The sequence below is a fragment of the Hyla sarda genome, unplaced genomic scaffold, assembly GCF_029499605.1.
Source record: "Hyla sarda isolate aHylSar1 unplaced genomic scaffold, aHylSar1.hap1 scaffold_282, whole genome shotgun sequence".
NCBI lineage: Eukaryota > Metazoa > Chordata > Amphibia > Anura > Hylidae > Hyla > Hyla sarda.
In genome coordinates, this window is record NW_026609524.1 from 336,113 (window position 1) to 361,662 (window position 25,550).

Sequence of the window (25,550 nt, forward strand, 5' to 3'; positions counted from 1 at the left end):
TGAACTATGGAGGACCCCTTTAATTACAATTCATAGTAACAGATATTGGGGGCAGAACCTTCGCCACTGAATAGCGACAACTCTGAAACCCATTAAATAAAGTGTCACCACTATGAAGCCCGAGCTGGTGTTTGGGGCCAATTCGTCATTTTACTGCAGTTAGTTCATCTTCCACGGTCTCAGCCTTGCTCTTCATATCATGGTGGTCACTTGCTGGGCCTCCTCGGGGGCAGCACCCACAGTATTTCCTGCACAGGTTCCTCCACAGTTTGGTGTATTGCCGGTGGCTTAATCCCAAAATAACCGGGACGATGGCGGCGCTGCCGCTCCCCACACACGTGAGGGTCAGGACGATCCAGATACTGATCTCGTATCTCTCTATGACCAGCACAGAGACCTGAAGGAGGGCGATGTAAGGAACCCAACAGATGAGGAACGTCAAGGAGAAGACCGCAATGCATTTGGCGTATCTTAGGTCCATCTGGCGCTCGATCTCCGTCACCACGTCCCGCTGCACCGAGCGATGGAGCTTCTTGATTTCCTTTAGCTGCTTCCTGGCCACGGACAGCAGTTTGATGGTGATGAAGCTCATGGCCAAGATGGCTGGGATGACCACCCCATAGGTCTCCAGGTAGATGTACGCATTGGGGAACACCTGCTTATAGGAGCACGTCTGGTTATGTCTCCAATTATTCCAACCGAGCAACGGGAGACAAGAAAACAAGAGGGGCAGAGTCCAGACCAGGAAGAGCGACAGAGGGACACAGCGGTGGAGCCAACTCTCCCGATAGTGCAGGGGGTAGATGATGCACAAGTACTTCTCATAGTGAACCATCAGCAGGTTGGCCAGGAATGAGAGGAAGAAGAAATTGGGAGAAATGAAGACCAGGAAACAACCAAAGTAACCCAGGTCCTTGGTGAACTTCATGCGGGGGATACAGGGCAGGAGGACCCCCGTGAAGAAGTCGGCAAACAGCAGGCTGAGGAAGAAGAAATGCGCCGTGTTGTGTAACTTCTTATTAAAGACGATCCCAATGATGATGAAAAGGTTGGAAAGGATGATGAAGGCCGAGAGCGGGCTGGACAGGAGGATGATCAGCTGCTCCTGGCTCTTATAACTGGATGACACATTCTGAGGCACATCTGACGCCATCCCTCCGATGGTCAGCGACTACGACATAACGGGGTCTGAGAACACTCTCCCTTCAGGTAAGGAAGGAGGAGACACAATGAGGATTCCCAATGGATTCACTGAAAGGAAGAAGAAGATATAGTAAGCAGGATAGAAGGACTATAAGGGACCAGCGGGCACTGATCTAGGAATAATCACTTATAGGGCACTGATCTAGGAATAATCACTTATAGGGCACTGATCTAGGAATAATCACTTATAGGGCACTGATCTAGGAATAGTCACTTATAGGGCACTGATCTAGGAATAGTCACTTATAGGGCACTGATCTAGGAATAATCACTTATAGGGCACTGATCTAGGAATAATCACTTATAGGGCACTGATCTAGGAATAATCACTTATAGGGCACTGATCTAGGAAAAGTCACTTATAGGGCACTGATCTAGGAATAATTACTTATAGGAAATTGATCTAGGAATAGTCACTTATAGGGCACTGATCTAGGAATAATCACTTATAGGACACTGATCTAGGAATAGTCACTTATAGGGCACTGATCTAGGAATAGTCACTTATAGGACACTGATCTAGGAATAATCACTTATAGGGCACTGATCTAGGAATAGTCACTTATAGGGCACTGATCTAGGAATAGTCACTGATAGGGCACTGATCTAGGAATAATCACTTATAGGGCACTGATCTAGGAATAATCACTTATAGGGCACTGATCTAGGAATAATCACTTATAGGGCACTGATCTAGGAATAATCACTTATAGGGCACTGATCTAGGAATATTCACTTATAGGGCACTGATCTAGGAATAGTCACTTATAGGGCACTGATCTAGGAATAATCACTTATAGGGCACTGATCTAGGAATAATCAGTTACAGGGCACTGATCTAGGAATAATCACTTATAGGGCACTGATCTAGGAATAGTCACTTATAGGGCACTGATCTAGGAATAGTCACTTATAGGGCATTGATCTAGGAATAGTCACTTATAGGGCACTGATCTAGAAATAGTCACTTATAGGGCACTGATCTAGGAATTATCACTTATAGGGCATTGATCTAGGAATAGTCACTTATAGGGCACTGATCTAGGATTAGTCACTTATAGGGCACTGATCTAGGAATAGTCACTTATAGGGCACTGATCTAGGAATAATCACTTATAGGGCACTGATCTAGGAATAATCACTTATAGAGCACTGATCTAGGAATAATCACTTAAAAGACACTGATCTAGGAATAATCACTTATATAGGGCACTGATCTAGGAATAATCAATCACTTATATAGGGCACTGATCTAGGAATATTGACTTATAGGGCACTGATCTTAGAATAATCAATTATGTAGGGCACTGATCTAGGAATAATCAATCACTTATATAGGGCACTGATCTAGGAATATTCACTTATAGAGCACTGATCTAGGAATAATCACTTATAGAGCACTGATCTAGGAATAATCACTTAAAAGACACTGATCTAGGAATAATCACTTATAGAGCACTGATCTAGGAATAATCACTTAAAAGACACTGATCTTGGAATAATCACTTATATAGGGCACTGATCTAGGAATAATCAATCACTTATATAGGGCACTGATCTAGGAATATTGACTTATAGGGCACTGATCTTGGAATAATCAATTATGTAGGGCACTGATCTAGGAATAATCAATCACTTATATAGGGCACTGATCTAGGAATATTCACTTATAGGGCACTGATCTAGGAATAATCACTTATATGGGGCACTGATCTAGGAATATTCACTTATAGGGCACTGATCTAGGAATATTCACTTATAGGGCACTGATCTAGGAATAATCACTTATATAGGGCACTGATCTAGGAATATTCACTTATAGGGCACTGATCTTGGAATAATCACTTATAGGGCACTGATCTAGGACTAATCACTTATAGGGCACTGATCTAGGAAAAGTCACTTATAGGGCACTGATCTAGGAATAGTCACTTATAGGGCACTGATCTAGGAATAATCACTTATAGGGCACTCATCTAGGAATAATCACTTATAGGGCATTGATCTAGGAATAGTCTGTTATAGGGCACTGATCTAGGAATAGTCACTGATAGGGCACTGATCTAGGAATAATCACTTATAGGGCACTGATCTAGGAATAATCACTTATAGGGCACTGATCTAGGAATATTCACTTATAGGGCACTGATCTAGGAATAGTCACTTATAGGGCACTGATCTAGGAATAATCACTTATAGGGCACTCATCTAGGAATAATCACTTATAGGGCACTGATCTAGGAATAGTCTGTTATAGGGCACTGATCTAGGAATAGTCACTGATAGGGCACTGATCTAGGAATAGTCACTTATAGGGCAATGATCTAGGAATAATCACTTATAGGGCACTGATCTAGGAATAATCACTTATAGGGCACTGATCTAGGAATAATCACTTATGGGGCACTGATCTAGGAATAGTCACTTATAGGGCACTGATCTAGGAATAGTCACTTATAGGGCACTGATCTAGGAATAGTCACTTATAGGGCACTGATCTAGGAATAGTCACTTATAGGGCACTGATCTAGGAGTAGTCACTTATAGGGCACTGATCTAGGTATAATCACTTATAGGGCACTGATCTAGGAGTAGTCACTTATAGGGCACTGATCTAGGTATAATCACTTATAGGGCACTGATCTAGGTATAATCACTTAAAGGGCACTGATCTAGGAGTAGTCACTTATAGGGCACTGATCTAGGAATAATCACTTATAGGGCACTGATCTAGGAATAGTCACTTATAGGGCACTGATCTAGGTATAATCACTTATAGGGCACTGATCTAGGAATATTCACTTATAGGGCACTGATCTAGGAATAATCACTTATAGGGCACTGATCTAGGAATAATCACTTATAGGGCACTGATCTAGGTATAATCACTTATAGGGCACTGATCTAGGAATATTCACTTATAGGGCACTGATCTAGGAATAATCACTTATAGGGCACTGATCTAGGAATAATCACTTATAGGGCACTGATCTAGGAATAATCACTTATAGGGCACTGATCTAGGAATAGTCACTTATAGGGCATTGATCTAGGTATAATCACTTATAGGGCACTGATCTAGGAATAATCACTTATAGGGCACTGATCTAGGAATAATCACTTATAGGGCACTGATCTAGGAATAATCACTTATAGGGCACTGATCTAGGAATAATCACTTATAGGGCACTGATCTAGGAATAATCACTTATAGGGCACTGATCTAGGAATAGTCACTTATAGGGCACTGATCTAGGAATAGTCACTTATAGGGCACTGATCTAGGAATAATCACTTATAGGGCACTGATCTAGGAATAATCACTTATAGGGCACTGATCTAGGAATAATCACTTATAGGGCACTGATCTAGGAATAATCACTTATAGGGCACTGATCTAGGAATAATCACTTATAGGGCACTGATCTAGGAATAATCACTTATAGGCCCTGATCTAGGAATAATCACTTATAGGGCACTGATCTAGGAATAGTCGCTGATAGGGCACTGATCTAGGAATAATCACTTATAGGGCACTGATCTAGGAATAGTCACTTATAGGGCACTGATCTAGGAATAGTCACTTATAGGGCACTGATCTAGGAATAGTCACTTATAGGCCCTGATCTAGGAGTAATCACTTATAGGGCACTGATCTAGGAATAATCACTTATAGGGCAATGATCTAGGAATAATCACTTATAGGGCAATGATCTAGGAATAATCACTTATAGGCAATGATCTAGGAATAATCACTTATAGGGCAATGATCTAGGAATAATCACTTATAGGGCAATGATCTAGGAATAGTCACTTATATAGGGCACTGATCTAGGAATAGTCACTTATAGGGCACTGATCTAGGAATAGTCACTGATAGGGCACTGATCTAGGAATAGTCACTTATAGGGCACTGATCTAGAAATAGTCACTTATAGGGCAGTGATCTAGGAATAGTCACTTATAGGGCACTGATCTAGGAATAATCACTTATAGGGCACTGATCTAGGAATAGTCATTTATAGGGCACTGATCTAGGAATAGTCACTTATAGGGCACTGATCTAGGAATAGTCACTTATAGGGCACTGATCTAGGAATAATCCCTTATAGGGCACTGATCTAGGAATAATCACTTATATAGGGCACTGATCTAGGAATATTCACTTATAGGGCACTGATCTTGGAATAATCACTTATAGGGCACTGATCTAGGAATAATCACTTATAGGGCACTGATCTAGGAATAGTCACTTATATAGGGCACTGATCTAGGAATAGTCACTTATAGGGCACTGATCTAGGAATAGTCACTGATAGGGCACTGATCTAGGAATAGTCACTTATAGGGCACTGATCTAGGAATAATCACTTATAGGGCACTGATCTAGGAATAGTCACTGATAGGGCACTGATCTAAGGAAATAGTCACTTATAGGGCACTAATCTAGGAATAGTCACTTATAGGGCACTGATCTAGGAATAATCACTTATAGGGCACTGATCTAGAAATAGTCACTTATAGGACACTGATCTAGGAATAGTCACTTATAGGGCACTGATCTAGGAATAGTCATTTTAGGGCACTGATCTAGGAATAATCACTTAGAGGGCACTGATCTAGGAATAGTCACTGATAGGGCACTGATCTAGGAATAATCACTCATAGGGCACTGATCTAGGAATAGTCACTTATTGGGCACTGATCTAGGAATAGTCATTTATAGGGCACTGATCTAGGAATAGTCACTTATAGGGCACTGATCTAGGAATAATCACTTATAGGGCAGTGATCTAGGAATAATCACTTTTAGGGCACTGATCTAGGAATAGTCACTTATAGGGCACTGATCTAGGAATAATCACTTTTAGGGCACTGATCTAGGAATAGTCACTTATAGGGCACTGATCTAGGAATAGTCACTTCTAGGGCACTGATCTAGGAATAGTCACTTATAGGGCAGTGATCTAGGGATAATCACTTATAGGGCACTGATCTAGGAATAGTCACTTATAGGGCACTGATCTAGGAATAGTAACTTATAGGGCACTGATCTAGGAATAATCACTTATAGGGCACTGATCTAGGAATAGTCACTTATAGGGCACTGATCTAGGAATAGTCACTGATAGGGCACTGATCTAGGAATAATCACTTATAGGGCACTGATCTAGGAATAGTCACTTATAGGGCACTGATCTAGGAATAATCACTTATAGGGCACTGATCTAGGAATAATCACTTATAGGGCACTGATCTAGGAATAGTCACTTATAGGGCACTGATCTAGAAATAATCACTTATAGGGCCCTGATCTAGGAATAGTCACTTATAGGGCACTGATCTAGGAATAGTCACTTATAGGGCACTGATCTAGGAATAATCACTTATAGGGCACTGATCTAGGAGTAGTCACTTATAGGGCACTGATCTAGGAATAATCACTTATAGGGCACTGATCTAGGAATAATCACTTATAGGGCACTGATCTAGGTATAATCACTTATAGGGCACTGATCTAGGAATAATCACTTATAGGGCACTGATCTAGGAATAGTCAGTTATAGGGCACTGATCTAGGAGTAATCACTTATAGGGCACTGATCTAGGAATAGTCACTTATAGGGCACTGATCTAGGAATAGTCACTTATAGGGCACTGATCTAGGAATAGTCACTTATAGGGCACTGATCTAGGAATAGTCACTTATAGAACACTGATCTAGGAATAGTCAGTTATAGGGCACTGATCTAGGAATAATCACTTATAGGGCAATGATCTAGGAATAATCACTTATAGGGCACTGATCTAGGAATAGTCACTTATAGGGCACTGATCTAGGAATAATCACTTATAGGGCAATTATCTACAAATAATCACTTATAGGGCACTGATCTAGGAATAATCACTTATAGGGCACTGATCTAGGAATAGTCACTGATAGGGCACTGATCTAGGAATAGTCACTTATAGGGCACTGATCTAGGAATAGTCACTTATAGGGCACTGATCTAGGAATAGTCACTTATAGGGCACTGATCTAGGAATAATCAATTATAGGGCACTGATCTAGGAATAATTACTTATAGGACACTGATCTAGGAACAGTCACTTATAGGGCACTGATCTAGGAATAATCACTTATAGGCCCTGATCTAGGAATAATCACTTATAGGGCACTGATCTAGGAATAATCACTTATAGGGCACTGATCTAGGAATAATCACTTATAGGGCACTGATCTAGGAATAATCACTTATAGGGCACTGATCTAGGAATAATCACTTATAGGATACTGATCTAGGAGTAGTCACTTATAGGGCACTGATCTAGGAATAATCACTTATAGGGCACTGATCTAGGAATAATCACTTATAGGCCCTGATCTAGGAATAGTCAGTTATAGGGCACTAATCTAAGAATAATCACTTATAGGGCACTGATCTAGGAATAGTCACTTATAGGGCACTGATCTAGGTATAATCACTTATAGGCCCTGATCTAGGAATAGTCACTTTTAGGGCACTGATCTAGGAATAATCACTTATAGGCCCTGATCTAGGAATAATCACTTATAGGGCACTGATCTAGGAATAATCAATTATAGGGACTGATCTAGGAATAGTCACTTATAGGGCACTGATCTAGGAATAATCACTTATAGGCCCTGATCTAGGAATAATCACTTATAGGGCACTGATCTAGGAATAATCAATTATAGGGCACTGATCTAGGAATAATCACTTATAGGGCACTGATCTAGGAATAGTCCCTTATAGGATACTGATCTAGGAGTAGTCACTTATAGGGCACTGATCTAGGAATAATCACTTATAGGGCACTGATCTAGGAATAATCACTTATAGGGCACTGATCTAGGAGTAGTCACTTATAGGGCACTGATCTAGGAATAGTCACTTATAGGGCACTAATCTAGGAATAGTCACTTATAGGGCACTGATCTTGAAATAGTCACTTATAGGGCACTGATCTAGGAATAATCACTTATAGGGCACTGATCTAGGAATAGTCACTTATAGGGCACTGATCTAGGAATAATCACTTATAGGGCACTGATCTAAGAATAATCACTTATAGGGCACTGATCTAGGAATAGTCACTTATAGGGCACTGATCTAGGAATAGTCACTTATAGGGCACTGATCTAGGAATAATCACTTATAGGGCACTGATCTAGGAATAGTCACTTATAGGGCACTGATCTAGGAATAGTCACTTATAGGGCACTGATCTAGGAATAATCACTTATAGGGCACTGATCTAGGAATAGTCACTTATAGGGCACTGATCTAGGAATAGTCACTTATAGGGCACTGATCTAGGAATAATCACTTATAGGGCACTGATCTAGGAATAATCACTTATAGGGCACTGATCTAGGAATAGTCAGTTATAGGGCACTGATCTAGGAATAGTCACTTATAGGGCACTGATCTAGGAATAATCCCTTATAGAACACTGATCTAGGAATAATCACTTATAGGGCACTGATCTAGGAATAATCACTTATAGGGCACTGATCTAGAAATAGTCACTTATAGGGCACTGATCTAGGAATAGTCACTTATAGGGCACTGATCTAGGAATAGTCACTTATAGGGCAATGATCTAGGTATAATCACTTATAGGGCACTGATCTAGGAATAATCACTTATAGGGCACTGATCTAGGAATAATCACTTATAGGGCACTGATCTAGGAATAATCACTTATAGGGCACTGATCTAGGAATAATCACTTATAGGGCACTGATCTAGGAATAATCACTTATAGGGCACTGATCTAGGAATAATCACTTATAGGGCACTGATCTAGGAATAATCACTTATATAGGGCACTGATCTAGGAATAATCACTTATAGGGCACTGATCTAAGAATAATCACTTATAGGGCACTGATCTAGGAATAATCACTGATAGGGCACTGATCTAGGAATAATCACTTATAGGGCACTGATCTAGGAATAATCACTTATAGGCCCTGATCTAGGAATAATCACTTATAGGGCACTGATCTAGGAATAATCACTTATAGGGCACTGATCTAGGAATAATCACTTATAGGCCCTGATCTAGGAATAATCACTTATAGGGCACTGATCTAGGAACAATCACTTATAGGATACTGATCTAGGAATAGTCACTTATAGGGCACTGATCTAGGAATAATCACTTATAGGATACTGATCTAGGAATAGTCACTTATAGGGCACTGATCTAGGAATAATCACTTATAGGGCACTGATCTAGGAATAGTCACTTATAGGGCCCTGATCTAGGAATAATCATTTATAGGGCACTGATCTAGGAATAGTCACTTATAGGGCACTGATCTAGGAATAATCACTTATAGGGCACTGATCTAGGAATAATCACTTATAGGGCACTGATCTAGGAATAGTCAGTTATAGGGCACTGATCTAGGAATAGTCACTTATAGGGCACTGATCTAGGAATAATCCCTTATAGAACACTGATCTAGGAATAATCACTTATAGGGCACTGATCTAGGAATAATCACTTATAGGGCACTGATCTAGAAATAGTCACTTATAGGGCACTGATCTAGGAATAGTCACTTATAGGGCACTGATCTAGGAATAGTCACTTATAGGGCAATGATCTAGGTATAATCACTTATAGGGCACTGATCTAGGAATAATCACTTATAGGGCACTGATCTAGGAATAATCACTTATAGGGCACTGATCTAGGAATAATCACTTATAGGGCACTGATCTAGGAATAATCACTTATAGGGCACTGATCTAGGAATAATCACTTTTAGGGCACTGATCTAGGAATAATCACTTATAGGGCACTGATCTAGGAATAATCACTTATATAGGGCACTGATCTAGGAATAATCACTTATAGGGCACTGATCTAAGAATAATCACTTATAGGGCACTGATCTAGGAATAATCACTGATAGGGCACTGATCTAGGAATAATCACTTATAGGGCACTGATCTAGGAATAATCACTTATAGGCCCTGATCTAGGAATAATCACTTATAGGGCACTGATCTAGGAATAATCACTTATAGGGCACTGATCTAGGAATAATCACTTATAGGCCCTGATCTAGGAATAATCACTTATAGGGCACTGATCTAGGAACAATCACTTATAGGATACTGATCTAGGAATAGTCACTTATAGGGCACTGATCTAGGAATAATCACTTATAGGATACTGATCTAGGAATAGTCACTTATAGGGCACTGATCTAGGAATAATCACTTATAGGGCACTGATCTAGGAATAGTCACTTATAGGGCCCTGATCTAGGAATAATCATTTATAGGGCACTGATCTAGGAATAGTCACTTATAGGGCACTGATCTAGGAATAATCACTTATAGGACAATGATCTAGGAATAGTCACTTATAGGGCACTGATCTAGGAATAATCACTTATAGGGCCCTGATCTAGGAATAGTCACTTATAGGGCCCTGATCTAGGAATAGTCACTTATAGGGCACTGATCTAGGAATAGTCACTTATAGGGCACTGATCTAGGAATAGTCACTTTTAGGGCACTGATCTAGGAATAATCACTTATAGGGCACTGATCTAGGAATAATCACTTATAGGGCACTGATCTAGGAGTAGTCACTTATAGGGCACTGATCTAGGAATAGTCACTTATAGGGCACTGATCTAGGAATAATCACTTATAGGGCACTGATCTAGGAATAATCACTTATAGGGCACTGATCTAGGAATAATCACTTATAGGGCACTGATCTAGGAATAATCACTTATAGGGCACTGATCTAGGAATAATCACTTATAGGGCACTGATCTAGGAATAATCACTTATAGGGCACTGATCTAGGAATAGTCACTTATAGGGCACTGATCTAGGAATAGTCACTTATAGGGCACTGATCTAGGAATAATCACTTATAGGGCACTGATCTAGGAATAATCACTTATAGGGCACTGATCTAGGAATAGTCACTTATAGGGCACTGATCTAGGAAAAGTCACTTATAGGTGCACTGATCTAGGAATAGTCACTTATAGGGCACTGATCTAGGAATAATCCCTTATAGGGCACTGATCTAGGAATAATCACTTATATAGGGCACTGATCTAGGAATAGTCACTTATAGGGCACTGATCTAGGAATAGTCACTTATATGGCACTGATCTAGGAATAATCACTTATAGGGCACTGATCTAGGAATAGTCACTTATAGGGCCCTGATCTAGGAATAATCACTTATAGGGCACTGATCTAGGAATAGTCACTTATAGGGCACTGATCTAGGAATAGTCACTTTAAGGGCACTGATCTAGGAATAATCACTTATAGGGCACTGATCTAGGAATAATCACTTATAGGGCACTGATCTAGGAGTAGTCACTTATAGGGCACTGATCTAGGAATAGTCACTTATAGGGCACTGATCTAGGAATAATCACTTATAGGGCACTGATCTAGGAATAATCACTTATAGGGCACTGATCTAGGAATAATCACTTATAGGGCACTGATCTAGGAATAATCACTTATAGGGCACTGATCTAGGAATAATCACTTATAGGGCACTGATCTAGGAATAATCACTTATAGGGCACTGATCTAGGAATAATCACTGATAGGGCACTGATCTAGGAATAATCACTTATAGGGCACTGATCTAGGAATAATCACTTATAGGCCCTGATCTAGGAATAATCACTTATAGGGCACTGATCTAGGAATAATCACTTATAGGGCACTGATCTAGGAATAATCACTTATAGGGCACTGATCTAGGAATAGTCACTTATAGGGCACTGATCTAGGAATAGTCACTTATAGGGCACTGATCTAGGAATAATCACTTATAGGGCACTGATCTAGGAATAATCACTTATAGGGCACTGATCTAGGAATAATCACTTATAGGGCACTGATCTAGGAATAATCACTTATAGGGCACTGATCTAGGAATAATCACTTATAGGGCACTGATCTAGGAATAATCACTTATAGGCCCTGATCTAGGAATAATCACTTATAGGGCACTGATCTAGGAATAGTCGCTGATAGGGCACTGATCTAGGAATAATCACTTATAGGGCACTGATCTAGGAATAGTCACTTATAGGGCACTGATCTAGGAATAGTCACTTATAGGGCACTGATCTAGGAATAGTCACTTATAGGCCCTGATCTAGGAGTAATCACTTATAGGGCACTGATCTAGGAATAATCACTTATAGGGCAATGATCTAGGAATAATCACTTATAGGGCAATGATCTAGGAATAATCACTTATAGGCCCTGATCTAGGAATAATCACTTATAGGGCACTGATCTAGGAATAATCACTTATAGGGCAATGATCTAGGAATAATCACTTATAGGGCAATGATCTAGGAATAGTCACTTATATAGGGCACTGATCTAGGAATAGTCACTTATAGGGCACTGATCTAGGAATAGTCACTGATAGGGCACTGATCTAGGAATAGTCACTTATAGGGCACTGATCTAGAAATAGTCACTTATAGGGCAGTGATCTAGGAATAGTCACTTATAGGGCACTGATCTAGGAATAATCACTTATAGGGCACTGATCTAGGAATAGTAATTTATAGGGCACTGATCTAGGAATAGTCACTTATAGGGCACTGATCTAGGAATAGTCACTTATAGGGCACTGATCTAGGAATAATCCCTTATAGGGCACTGATCTAGGAATAATCACTTATATAGGGCACTGATCTAGGAATATTCACTTATAGGGCACTGATCTTGGAATAATCACTTATAGGGCACTGATCTAGGAATAATCACTTATAGGGCACTGATCTAGGAATAGTCACTTATATAGGGCACTGATCTAGGAATAGTCACTTATAGGGCACTGATCTAGGAATAGTCACTGATAGGGCACTGATCTAGGAATAGTCACTTATAGGGCACTGATCTAGGAATAATCACTTATAGGGCACTGATCTAGGAATAGTCACTGATAGTGCACTGATCTAGGAATAGTCACTTATAGGGCACTGATCTAGGAATAGTCACTTATAGGGCACTGATCTAGGAATAATCACTTATAGGGCACTGATCTAGAAATAGTCACTTATAGGACACTGATCTAGGAATAGTCACTTATAGGGCACTGATCTAGGAATAGTCATTTTAGGGCACTGATCTAGGAATAATCACTTAGAGGGCACTGATCTAGGAATAGTCACTGATAGGGCACTGATCTAGGAATAATCACTTATAGGGCACTGATCTAGGAATAGTCACTTATTGGGCACTGATCTAGGAATAGTCATTTATAGGGCACTGATCTAGGAATAGTCACTTATAGGGCACTGATCTAGGAATAATCACTTATAGGGCAGTGATCTAGGAATAATCACTTTTAGGGCACTGATCTAGGAATAGTCACTTATAGGGCACTGATCTAGGAATAATCACTTTTAGGGCACTGATCTAGGAATAGTCACTTATAGGGCACTGATCTAGGAATTGTCACTTCTAGGGCACTGATCTAGGAATAGTCACTTATAGGGCAGTGATCTAGGGATAATCACTTATAGGGCACTGATCTAGGAATAGTCACTTATAGGGCACTGATCTAGGAATAGTAACTTATAGGGCACTGATCTAGGAATAATCACTTATAGGGCACTGATCTAGGAATAGTCACTTATAGGGCACTGATCTAGGAATAGTCACTGATAGGGCACTGATCTAGGAATAATCACTTATAGGGCACTGATCTAGGAGTAGTCACTTATAGGGCACTGATCTAGGAATAATCACTTATAGGGCACTGATCTAGGAATAATCACTTATAGGGCACTGATCTAGGTATAATCACTTATAGGGCACTGATCTAGGAATAATCACTTATAGGGCACTGATCTAGGAATAGTCAGTTATAGGGCACTGATCTAGGAGTAATCACTTATAGGGCACTGATCTAGGAATAGTCACTTATAGGGCACTGATCTAGGAATAGTCACTTATAGGGCACTGATCTAGGAATAGTCACTTATAGGGCACTGATCTAGGAATAGTCACTTATAGAACACTGATCTAGGAATAGTCAGTTATAGGGCACTGATATAGGAATAATCACTTATAGGGCAATGATCTAGGAATAATCACTTATAGGGCACTGATCTAGGAATAGTCACTTATAGGGCACTGATCTAGGAATAATCACTTATAGGGCAATTATCTACAAATAATTACTTATAGGGCACTGATCTAGGAATAGTCACTTATAGGGCACTGATCTAGGAATAGTCACTTATAGGGCACTGATCTAGGAATAGTCACTTATAGGGCACTGATCTAGGAATAGTCACTTATAGGGCACTGATCTAGGAATAGTCACTTATAGGGCACTGATCTAGGAATAATCAATTATAGGGCACTGATCTAGGAATAATTACTTATAGGACACTGATCTAGGAACAGTCACTTATAGGGCACTGATCTAGGAATAATCACTTATAGGCCCTGATCTAGGAATAATCACTTATAGGGCACTGATCTAGGAATAATCACTTATAGGGCACTGATCTAGGAATAATCACTTATAGGGCACTGATCTAGGAATAATCACTTATAGGGCACTGATCTAGGAATAATCACTTATAGGATACTGATCTAGGAGTAGTCACTTATAGGGCACTGATCTAGGAATAATCACTTATAGGGCACTGATCTAGGAATAATCACTTATAGGCCCTGATCTAGGAATAATCACTTATAGGGCACTGATCTAGGAATAATCACTTATAGGCCCTGATCTAGGAATAGTCAGTTATAGGGCACTAATCTAGGAATAATCACTTATAGGGCACTGATCTAGGAATAGTCACTTATAGGGCACTGATCTAGGTATAATCACTTATAGGCCCTGATCTAGGAATAGTCACTTTTAGGGCACTGATCTAGGAATAATCACTTATAGGCCCTGATCTAGGAATAATCACTTATAGGGCACTGATCTAGGAATAATCAATTATAGGGACTGATCTAGGAATAGTCACTTATAGGGCACTGATCTAGGAATAATCACTTATAGGCCCTGATCTAGGAATAATCACTTATAGGGCACTGATCTAGGAATAATCAATTATAGGGCACTGATCTAGGAATAATCACTTATAGGGCACTGATCTAGGAATAGTCCCTTATAGGATACTGATCTAGGAGTAGTCACTTATAGGGCACTGATCTAGGAATAATCACTTATAGGGCACTGATCTAGGAATAATCACTTATAGGGCACTGATCTAGGAGTAGTCACTTATAGGGCACTGATCTAGGAATAGTCACTTATAGGGCACTAATCTAGGAATAGTCACTTATAGGGCACTGATCTTGAAATAGTCACTTATAGGGCACTGATCTAGGAATAATCACTTATAGGGCACTGATCTAGGAATAGTCACTTATAGGGCACTGATCTAGGAATAATCACTTATAGGGCACTGATCTAAGAATAATCACTTATAGGGCACTGATCTAGGAATAGTCACTTATAGGGCACTGATCTAGGAATAGTCACTTATAGGGCACTGATCTAGGAATAATCACTTATAGGGCACTGATCTAGGAATAGTCACTTATAGGGCACTGATCTAGGAATAGTCACTTATAGGGCACTGATCTAGGAATAATCACTTATAGGGCACTGATCTAGGAATAGTCACTTATAGGGCACTGATCTAGGAATAGTCACTTATAGGGCACTGATCTAGGAATAATCACTTATAGGGCACTGATCTAGGAATAATCACTTATAGGGCACTGATCTAGGAATAGTCAGTTATAGGGCACTGATCTAGGAATAGTCACTTATAGGGCACTGATCTAGGAATAATCCCTTATAGAACACTGATCTAGGAATAATCACTTATAGGGCACTGATCTAGGAATAATCACTTATAGGGCACTGATCTAGAAATAGTCACTTATAGGGCACTGATCTAGGAATAGTCACTTATAGGGCACTGATCTAGGAATAGTCACTTATAGGGCAATGATCTAGGTATAATCACTTATAGGGCACTGATCTAGGAATAATCACTTATAGGGCACTGATCTAGGAATAATCACTTATAGGGCACTGATCTAGGAATAATCACTTATAGGGCACTGATCTAGGAATAATCACTTATAGGGCACTGATCTAGGAATAATCACTTATAGGGCACTGATCTAGGAATAATCACTTATATAGGGCACTGATCTAGGAATAATCACTTATAGGGCACTGATCTAAGAATAATCACTTATAGGGCACTGATCTAGGAATAATCACTGATAGGGCACTGATCTAGGAATAATCACTTATAGGGCACTGATCTAGGAATAATCACTTATAGGCCCTGATCTAGGAATAATCACTTATAGGGCACTGATCTAGGAATAATCACTTATAGGGCACTGATCTAGGAATAATCACTTATAGGCCCTGATCTAGGAATAATCACTTATAGGGCACTGATCTAGGAACAATCACTTATAGGATACTGATCTAGGAATAGTCACTTATAGGGCACTGATCTAGGAATAATCACTTATAGGATACTGATCTAGGAATAGTCACTTATAGGGCACTGATCTAGGAATAATCACTTATAGGGCACTGATCTAGGAATAGTCACTTATAGGGCCCTGATCTAGGAATAATCATTTATAGGGCACTGATCTAGGAATAGTCACTTATAGGGCACTGATCTAGGAATAATCACTTATAGGACAATGATCTAGGAATAATCACTTATAGGGCACTGATCTAGGAATAGTCACTTATAGGGCACTGATCTAGGAATAATCACTTATAGGGCACTGATCTAGGAATAATCACTTATAGGGCACTGATCTAGGAATAGTCACTTATAGGGCACTGATCTAGGAATAATCACTTATAGGGCCCTGATCTAGGAATAGTCACTTATAGGGCCCTGATCTAGGAATAGTCACTTATAGGGCACTGATCTAGGAATAGTCACTTATAGGGCACTGATCTAGGAATAGTCACTTTTAGGGCACTGATCTAGGAATAATCACTTATAGGGCACTGATCTAGGAATAATCACTTATAGGGCACTGATCTAGGAGTAGTCACTTATAGGGCACTGATCTAGGAATAGTCACTTATAGGGCACTGATCTAGGAATAATCACTTATAGGGCACTGATCTAGGAATAATCACTTATAGGGCACTGATCTAGGAATAATCACTTATAGGGCACTGATCTAGGAATAATCACTTATAGGGCACTGATCTAGGAATAATCACTTATAGGGCACTGATCTAGGAATAATCACTTATAGGGCACTGATCTAGGAAAAGTCACTTATAGGGCACTGATCTAGGAATAGTCACTTATAGGGCACTGATCTAGGAATAATCACTTATAGGGCACTGATCTAGGAATAATCACTTATAGGGCACTGATCTAGGAATAATCACTTATAGGGCATTTGTGATACTGTCTGCTGAGCTGATGTATCTAATCCTATGATGTGTGATACTGTCTGCTGAGCCGATGTATCTAATCCTATGATGTGTGATACCGTCTGCTGAGCCGATGTATCTAATCCTATAATGTGTGATACTGTCTGCTGAGCCGATGTATCTAATCCTATGATGTGTGATACTGTCTGCTGAGCCGATGGATCTAATCCTATGATGTGTGATACTGTCTGCTGAGCCGATGTATCTAATCCTATGATATGTGATACCGTCTGCTGAGCCGATGTATCTAATCCTATGATGTGTAATACTGTCTGCTGAGCCGATGTATCTAATCCTATGATGTGTGATACTGTCTGCTGAGCCGATGTATCTAATCCTATGATGTGTGATACTGTCTGCTGAGCTGATGTATCTAAACCTATGATATGTGATACTTTCTGCTGAGCCGATGTATCTAATACTATGATGTGTGATACTGTCTGCTGAGCCAATGTATCTAAGCCTATGATGTGTGATACTGTCTGCTGAGCCAATGTATCTAATCCTATTACGTGTGATACTGTCTTCTGAGCCGATGTATCTAAGCCTATGATGTGTGATACTGTCTGCTGAGCCGATGTATCTAAGCCTATGATGTGTGATACTGTCTTCTGAGCTGATGTATCTAATCCTATGATTTGTGATACTGTCTGCTGAGCAGATGTATCTAATCCTATGACATGTGATACTGTCTGCTGAGCCGATGTATCTAATCCTATGATGTATGATACTGTCTTCTGACCTGATGTATCTAACCCTATGATGTGTGATACTGTCTTCTGAGCCGATGTATCTAATCCTATGATTTGTGATACTGTCTGCTGAGCCGATGTATCTAATCCTATGATGTGTGATACTGTCTGCTGAGCCGATGTATCTAAGCCTATGGTGTGTGATACTGTCTGCTGAGGTGAAGTATCTAATCCTATGATGTGTGATACTGTTTGCTGAGCCGATGTATCTAATCCTATGATGTGTGATACTGTCTGCTGAGCCGATATATCTAATCCTATGATGTGTGATACTGTCTGCTGAGCTGATGTATCTAATCCTATGATGTGTGATACTGTCTGCTGAGCTGATGTATCTAATACTATGATATGTGATACTTTCTGCTGAGCCGATGTATCTAATACTATGATGTGTGATACTGTCTGCTGAGCCAATGTATCTAAGCCTATGATGTGTGATACTGTCTGCTGAGCCAATGTATCTAATCCTATTACGTGTGATACTGTCTGCTGAGCCGATGTATCTAAGCCTATGATGTGTGATACTGTCTGCTGAGCCGATATATCTAATCCTATGACGTGTGATACTGTCTGCTGAGCCGATGTATCTAAGCCTATGATGTGTGATACTGTCTGCTCAGCCGATGTATCTAATCCTATGACGTGTGATACTGTCTGCTGAGCCAATGTATCTAATTCTATGATGTGTGATACTGTCTTCTGAGCCGATGTATCTAACCCTATGATGTGTGATACTGTCTTCTGAGCCAATATATCTAATCCTATGATTTGTGATACTGTCTGCTGAGCCGATGTATCTAATCCTATGATGTGTGATACTGTCTGCTGAGCCAATGTATCTAAGCCTATGATGTGTTATACTGTCTGCTGAGCCAATGTATCTAATCCTATTACGTGTGATACTGTCTGCTGAGCTGATGTATCTAAGCCTATGATGTGTGATACTGTCTTCTGAGCTGATGTATCTAATCCTATGATTTGTGATACTGTCTGCTGAGCAGATGTATCTAATCCTATGACGTGTGATACTGTCTGCTGAGCCGATGTATCTAATCCTATGATGTGTGATACTGTCTTCTGACCTGATGTATCTAACCCTATGATGTGTGATACTGTCTTCTGAGCCGATGTATCTAATCCTATGATTTGTGATACTGTCTGCTGAGCCGATGTATCTAATCCTATGATGTGTGATACTGTCTGCTGAGCCGATGTATCTAAGCCTATGGTGTGTGATACTGTCTGCTGAGCCGATGTATCTAATCCTATGATGTGTGATACTGTCTGCTGAGCCGATGTATCTAATCCTATGATGTGTGATACTGTCCTCTGAGCCGATGTATCTAATCCTATGATGTGTGATACTGTCTTCTGAGCCGATGTATCTAATCCTATGATGTGTGATACTGTCCTCTGAGCCGATGTATCTAATCCTATGATGTGTGATACTGTCTTCTGAGCCGATGTATCTAAGCCTATGATGTGTGATACTGTCCTCTGAGCCGATGTATCTAAGCCTGCACTGTGGCTCCACTCACCCAGGAGTAATGAAGCAGAAGATGCGGCGGATTAATGATTAACCCCTGTATAGCTGAGCGCTCCCGTATAGCGGCTCCGGCTGTTTGATGTAGCAATATATGGTAACATGAAGAAAATGGCGCACGTCCATAGAGAGGGTAAACACAGGCGCACGTTTCTAGGTGTCCATAAAAATGTCGCTTCCCATCTAAACCGCAACGCAAACATATTTATTACTCATAAAAGATAAAGACGTCAGCGAGCGCCGGAGAACGCCAATTATTATCGCCCGAAAACTGTGAATCCAGGGGGCTGAGCGTAAGGCCGCGTTCACATGTCAAGTAACGGCGCCACACGAGCAGAAAATACGGTAAAATCATCACCAAAACCAAGGGCAAAAGGCAAAGGGCAAAGGGAAGATTTTTGCTGAGTTGCCCATAGCAACCAGAGGCCTTTTCAAAAATGAAAGAAGCGATCGGATTGGTTGCTATGGGCGACTCAGAAACTTCTCCTCTGACAAATGACAAATCACATGACCCTGCCGACTGGAGACCCTTACAGACCCCAGACAATGCTCTGTGAGCTAAACAGCCTGGAGTGAGATCAATTACATAGATGTGAGATAGATAGATATGAGATAGATAGATAGATAGATAGATATGAGATAGATAGATATGAGATAGATATGAGATAGATAGATATGAGATAGATATGAGATAGATATGAGATAGATAGATAGATAGATAGATATGAGATAAATAGATAGATATGAGATAGATAGATAGATATGAGATAGATAGATATGAGATAGATAGATATGAGATAGATAGATAGATAGATATGAGATAGATAGATAGATAGATAGATATGAGATAGATAGATATGAGATAGATAGATATGAGATAGATAGATATGAGATAGATAGATAGATAGATAGATAGATAGATAGATATGAGATAGATAGATAGATAGATAGATATGAGATAGATATGAGATAGATAGATAGATAGATATGAGATAGATAGATATGAGATAGATAGATAGATAGATAGATATGAGATAGATAGATAGATAGATAGATAGATAGATAGATATGAGATAGATAGATATGAGATAGATAGATAGATAGATAGATAGATATGAGATAGATAGATAGATATAGATAGATATGAGATAGATAGATATGAGATAGATATGAGATAGATATGAGATAGATAGATAGATAGATAGATATGAGATAGATAGATATGAGATAGATAGATATGAGATAGATAGATATGAGATAGATAGATATGAGATAGATAGATATGAGATAGATAGATATGAGATAGATAGATATGAGATAGATAGATATGAGATAGATAGATAGATATGAGATAGATAGATATGAGATAGATAGATATGAGATAGATAGATATGAGATAGATATGAGATAGATGTGAGATGCCCAGCAGGGTTATCATAGGGTCGTCTCTATACAATTATTACCTCCTGGGGCCCCGGTCCGCTCAGCTCTGCCGCCCTATTATACGTATTTCCTCACTGTGGCCCCCGATGCTCAGGGCCCCGGACTCCCATCTCCTCCGGACCCCGCCCCACACGGACGCTCCATGTAAATGAGCGGTAGGACGAGCGGCGCCAGCTCTGTTATCTGCCGTGGACTTTATCACTTCTCTACAGATTGTTATCAGCATCAGATCCATCAGCGATTACATCTGATCACCGATCCCTCACATAACCACCGGCAAAAAACTACAACTCCCATCATGTACAGGCAAAAAAAACTACAACTCCCATCATGTACAGGCAAAAAAAAACTACAACTCCCATCATGTACAGGCAAAAAAAACTACAACTCCCATCATGTACAGGCAAAAAAAAACTACAACTCCCATCATGTACAGGCAAAAAAAAACTACAACTCCCATCATGTACAGGCAAAAAAACTACAACTCCCATCATGTACAGGCAAAAAACTACAACTCCCATCAGGTACAGGCAAATAAACTACAACTCCCATCATGTACAGGCAAAAAACTACAACTCCCATCATGCACCGACAAAAAAACTACAACTCCCAACATGTACAGGCAAAATAACTACAACTCCCATCATGTACAGGCAAACACTGCAACTCCCATCATGTACAGGCAAAAAACTACAACTCCCATCAGGTACAGGCAAATAAATTACAACTCCCATCATGCTCCAACAAAAAACTACAATTCCCATTATGCACCGACAAAAAAACTACAACAAAAAACTACAACTCCCATCATGTACAGGCAAATAAACTACAACTCCCATCATGTACAGGCAAAAAAAAACTACAACTCCCATCATGTACAGGCAAAAAAAACTACAACTCCCATCATGTACAGGCAAAAAAAAACTACAACTCCCATCATGTACAGGCAAAAAAAACTACAACTCCCATCATGTACAGGCAAAAAAAACTACAACTCCCATCATGTACAGGCAAAAACTACAACTCCCATCAGGTACAGGCAAAAACTACAACTCCCATCAGGTACAGGCAAAAAACTACAACTCCCATCATGTACAGGCAAACACTGCAACTCCCATCATGTACAGGCAAAAAACTACAACTCCCATCAGGTACAGGCAAATAAATTACAACTCCCATCATGCTCCAACAAAAAACTACAATTCCCATTATGCACCGACAAAAAAACTACAACAAAAAACTACAACTCCCATCAGGTACAGGCAAAAAACTACAACTCCCATCAGGTACAGGCAAAAAACTACAACTCCCATCATGTACAGGCAAACACTGCAACTCCCATCATGTACAGGCAAAAAACTACAACTCCCATCAGGTACAGGCAAATAAATTACAACTCCCATCATGCTCCAACAAAAAACTACAATTCCCATTATGCACCGACAAAAAAACTACAACAAAAAACTACAACTCCCATCATGTACAGGCAAATAAACTACAACTCCCATCATGTACAGGCAAAAAAAAACTACAACTCCCATCATGTACAGGCAAAAAAAACTACAACTCCCATCATGTACAGGCAAATAAACTACAACTCCCATCATGTACAGGCAAAAAAAAACTACAACTCCCATCATGTACAGGCAAAAAAAACTACAACTCCCATCATGTACAGGAAAAAAAAAACTACAACTCCCATCATGTACAGGCAAAAAAAACTACAACTCCCATCATGTACAGGAAAAAAAAACTACAACTCCCATCATGTACAGGCAAAAACTACAACTCCCGTCAGGTACAGGCAAAAACTACAACTCCCATCAGGTACAGGCAAAAAACTACAACTCCCATCAGGTACAGGCAAAAAACTACAACTCCCATCATGTACAGGCAAAAAAACTACAACTCCCATCATGTACAGGAAAAAAAAACTACAACTCCCATCATGTACAGGCAAAAAAAAACTACAACTCCCATCATGTACAGGCAAAAAAAAACTACAACTCCCATCATGTACAGGCAAAAAAAAACTACAACTCCCATCATGTACAGGCAAAAAAAACTACAACTCCCATCATGTACAGGCAAAAAAAAACTACAACTCCCATCATGTACAGGCAAAAACTACAACTCCCATCAGGTACAGGCAAAAACTACAACTCCCATCAGGTACAGGCAAAAAACTACAACTCCCATCAGGTACAGGCAAAAAACTACAACTCCCATCATGTACAGGCAAAAAAACTACAACTCCCATCATGTACAGGAAAAAAAAACTACAACTCCCATCATGTACAGGCAAAAAAAAACTACAACTCCCATCATGTACAGGCAAAAAAAAACTACAACTCCCATCATGTACAGGCAAAAAAAACTACAACTCCCATCATGTACAGGCAAAAAAAACTACAACTCCCATCATGTACAGGCAAAAAAAAACTACAACTCCCATCATGTACAGGCAAAAACTACAACTCCCATCAGGTACAGGCAAAAACTACAACTCCCATCAGGTACAGGCAAAAAACTACAACTCCCATCAGGTACAGGCAAAAAACTACAACTCCCATCATGTACAGGCAAACACTGCAACTCCCATCATGTACAGGCAAAAAACTACAACTCCCATCAGGTACAGGCAAATAAATTACAACTCCCATCATGCTCCAACAAAAAACTACAATTCCCATTATGCACCGACAAAAAAACTACAACAAAAAACTACAACTCCCATCATGTACAGGCAAATAAACTACAACTCCCATCATGTACAGGCAAAAAACTACAACTCCCATCAGGTACAGGCAAATAAACTACAACTCCCATCATGTACAGGCAAAAAACTACAACTCCCATCATGCACCGACAAAAAAACTACAACTCCCAACATGTACAGGCAAAATAACTACAACTCCCATCATGTACCAACAAAACATTATAAGATTTATGTTAGTAAACCTGGTGATGTCATAAATCAGTGGTCTCTGAACTGTGGCCCTCCAGATGTTGGCTGTCTGAGTATGCTGGGAGTTGTAGTTTTGAAAGAGCTCCACAGTTTGGAGACCACTGTCATAAATGAACACATTTTGGGGTGTGAGAGGTTAAAAATAAATAAATAAAATTAAAAAAATTGCAGGATGTTTCTATAGCAACCAAGGTAACCCCCGATCCTGGCCACTTAACCCCTTAGAGTCTGTGACTGATGGCGACCACAGCATTTGGCGATTAGACAGAAGGGGGCGCCTCCGTACGATCACTTACCCCCCATCACTGCCATCATGGCGGACGGACGCTACAACAATCCCCATTATGCGACTATTAGTCTTCGATCAATAACGTATGGAAAGCGGCGACCTGTGCGAACGACCACAGGAGGAAAAAAAACGTAAGAAAGAAAAAAGTTATAAAAAATAAATAAAATCCACAAAATCTTCTTGGTTCATTTCTGAAAAAAAAAATAACCACGATCGCCTACCCCGAAAATCACTGCGCAAAAGAACGCAGCCGGAGACAACAAAGTCTATAAATTTGGATCCGTCGTAAAGGTGACGACCGCGAGATAAACGTATGGCGGCAGTTTACGATTTTTCGTTCCTCATCACATTATATTGTAAAATAAAGTAAAACATTAAAAACGTGACCTGTACGAAACAAATAAAAACCGTTCCGCGTCATAGATGGCGAGGAAGAAAAAAAAATGGTTAAAAAAACGGGGAAAAAAATCGCCAAAAATGTCTGTGGTGTGAAAGGGTTAAAGAGCAGATTCATCACACGCCCTGAATCTTCGTATAGCGAGAAGTTCTACAAAGAGGGTTCGTTTATCACAGCGCGGAATTGGCGCCAATGTATCCTGTGCCAGCATTCGTGTGAATTGCGCTTCAGAACCGCGTCCTATCAGATTTCGTGTTGTCCGTGTGGAGGAAAATATAAGAGACCCAACACTTACCGGAAAAATCGTTTTTTCGGATTAAGCCCAGAATAAGCGCCGAGTTGCTTGGACACCGATTTGTGGCGTTGTGGGCGGCTACGACCAAAACCGCAACGAAATCCGCATCGTAAATGACGGCGAGAAATCT

General features: G+C 40.0%; 1 protein-coding gene across 3 annotated transcripts; it reads right to left on the bottom strand.

Moving 5' to 3' along the window:
- On the bottom strand, positions 1 to 25,550 carry GPBAR1 (G protein-coupled bile acid receptor 1). Of its 3 annotated transcripts, none has more exons than XM_056553342.1 (2): positions 25,421 to 25,550; positions 1 to 1,251 (listed from the first exon to the last, which is right to left on the bottom strand). In XM_056553342.1, exon 2 carries the CDS (start codon positions 1,151 to 1,153, stop codon positions 146 to 148), a length of 1,008 nt encoding a protein of 335 aa, XP_056409317.1. In that variant the 5' UTR covers positions 1,154 to 1,251; positions 25,421 to 25,550; the 3' UTR covers positions 1 to 145. The 3 variants fall into 3 exon arrangements, with proteins under 3 accessions (XP_056409317.1, XP_056409318.1, XP_056409319.1); XM_056553343.1 differs by lacking the exon at positions 25,421 to 25,550 and adding an exon at positions 20,024 to 20,339; XM_056553344.1 differs by lacking the exon at positions 25,421 to 25,550 and adding an exon at positions 20,241 to 20,325.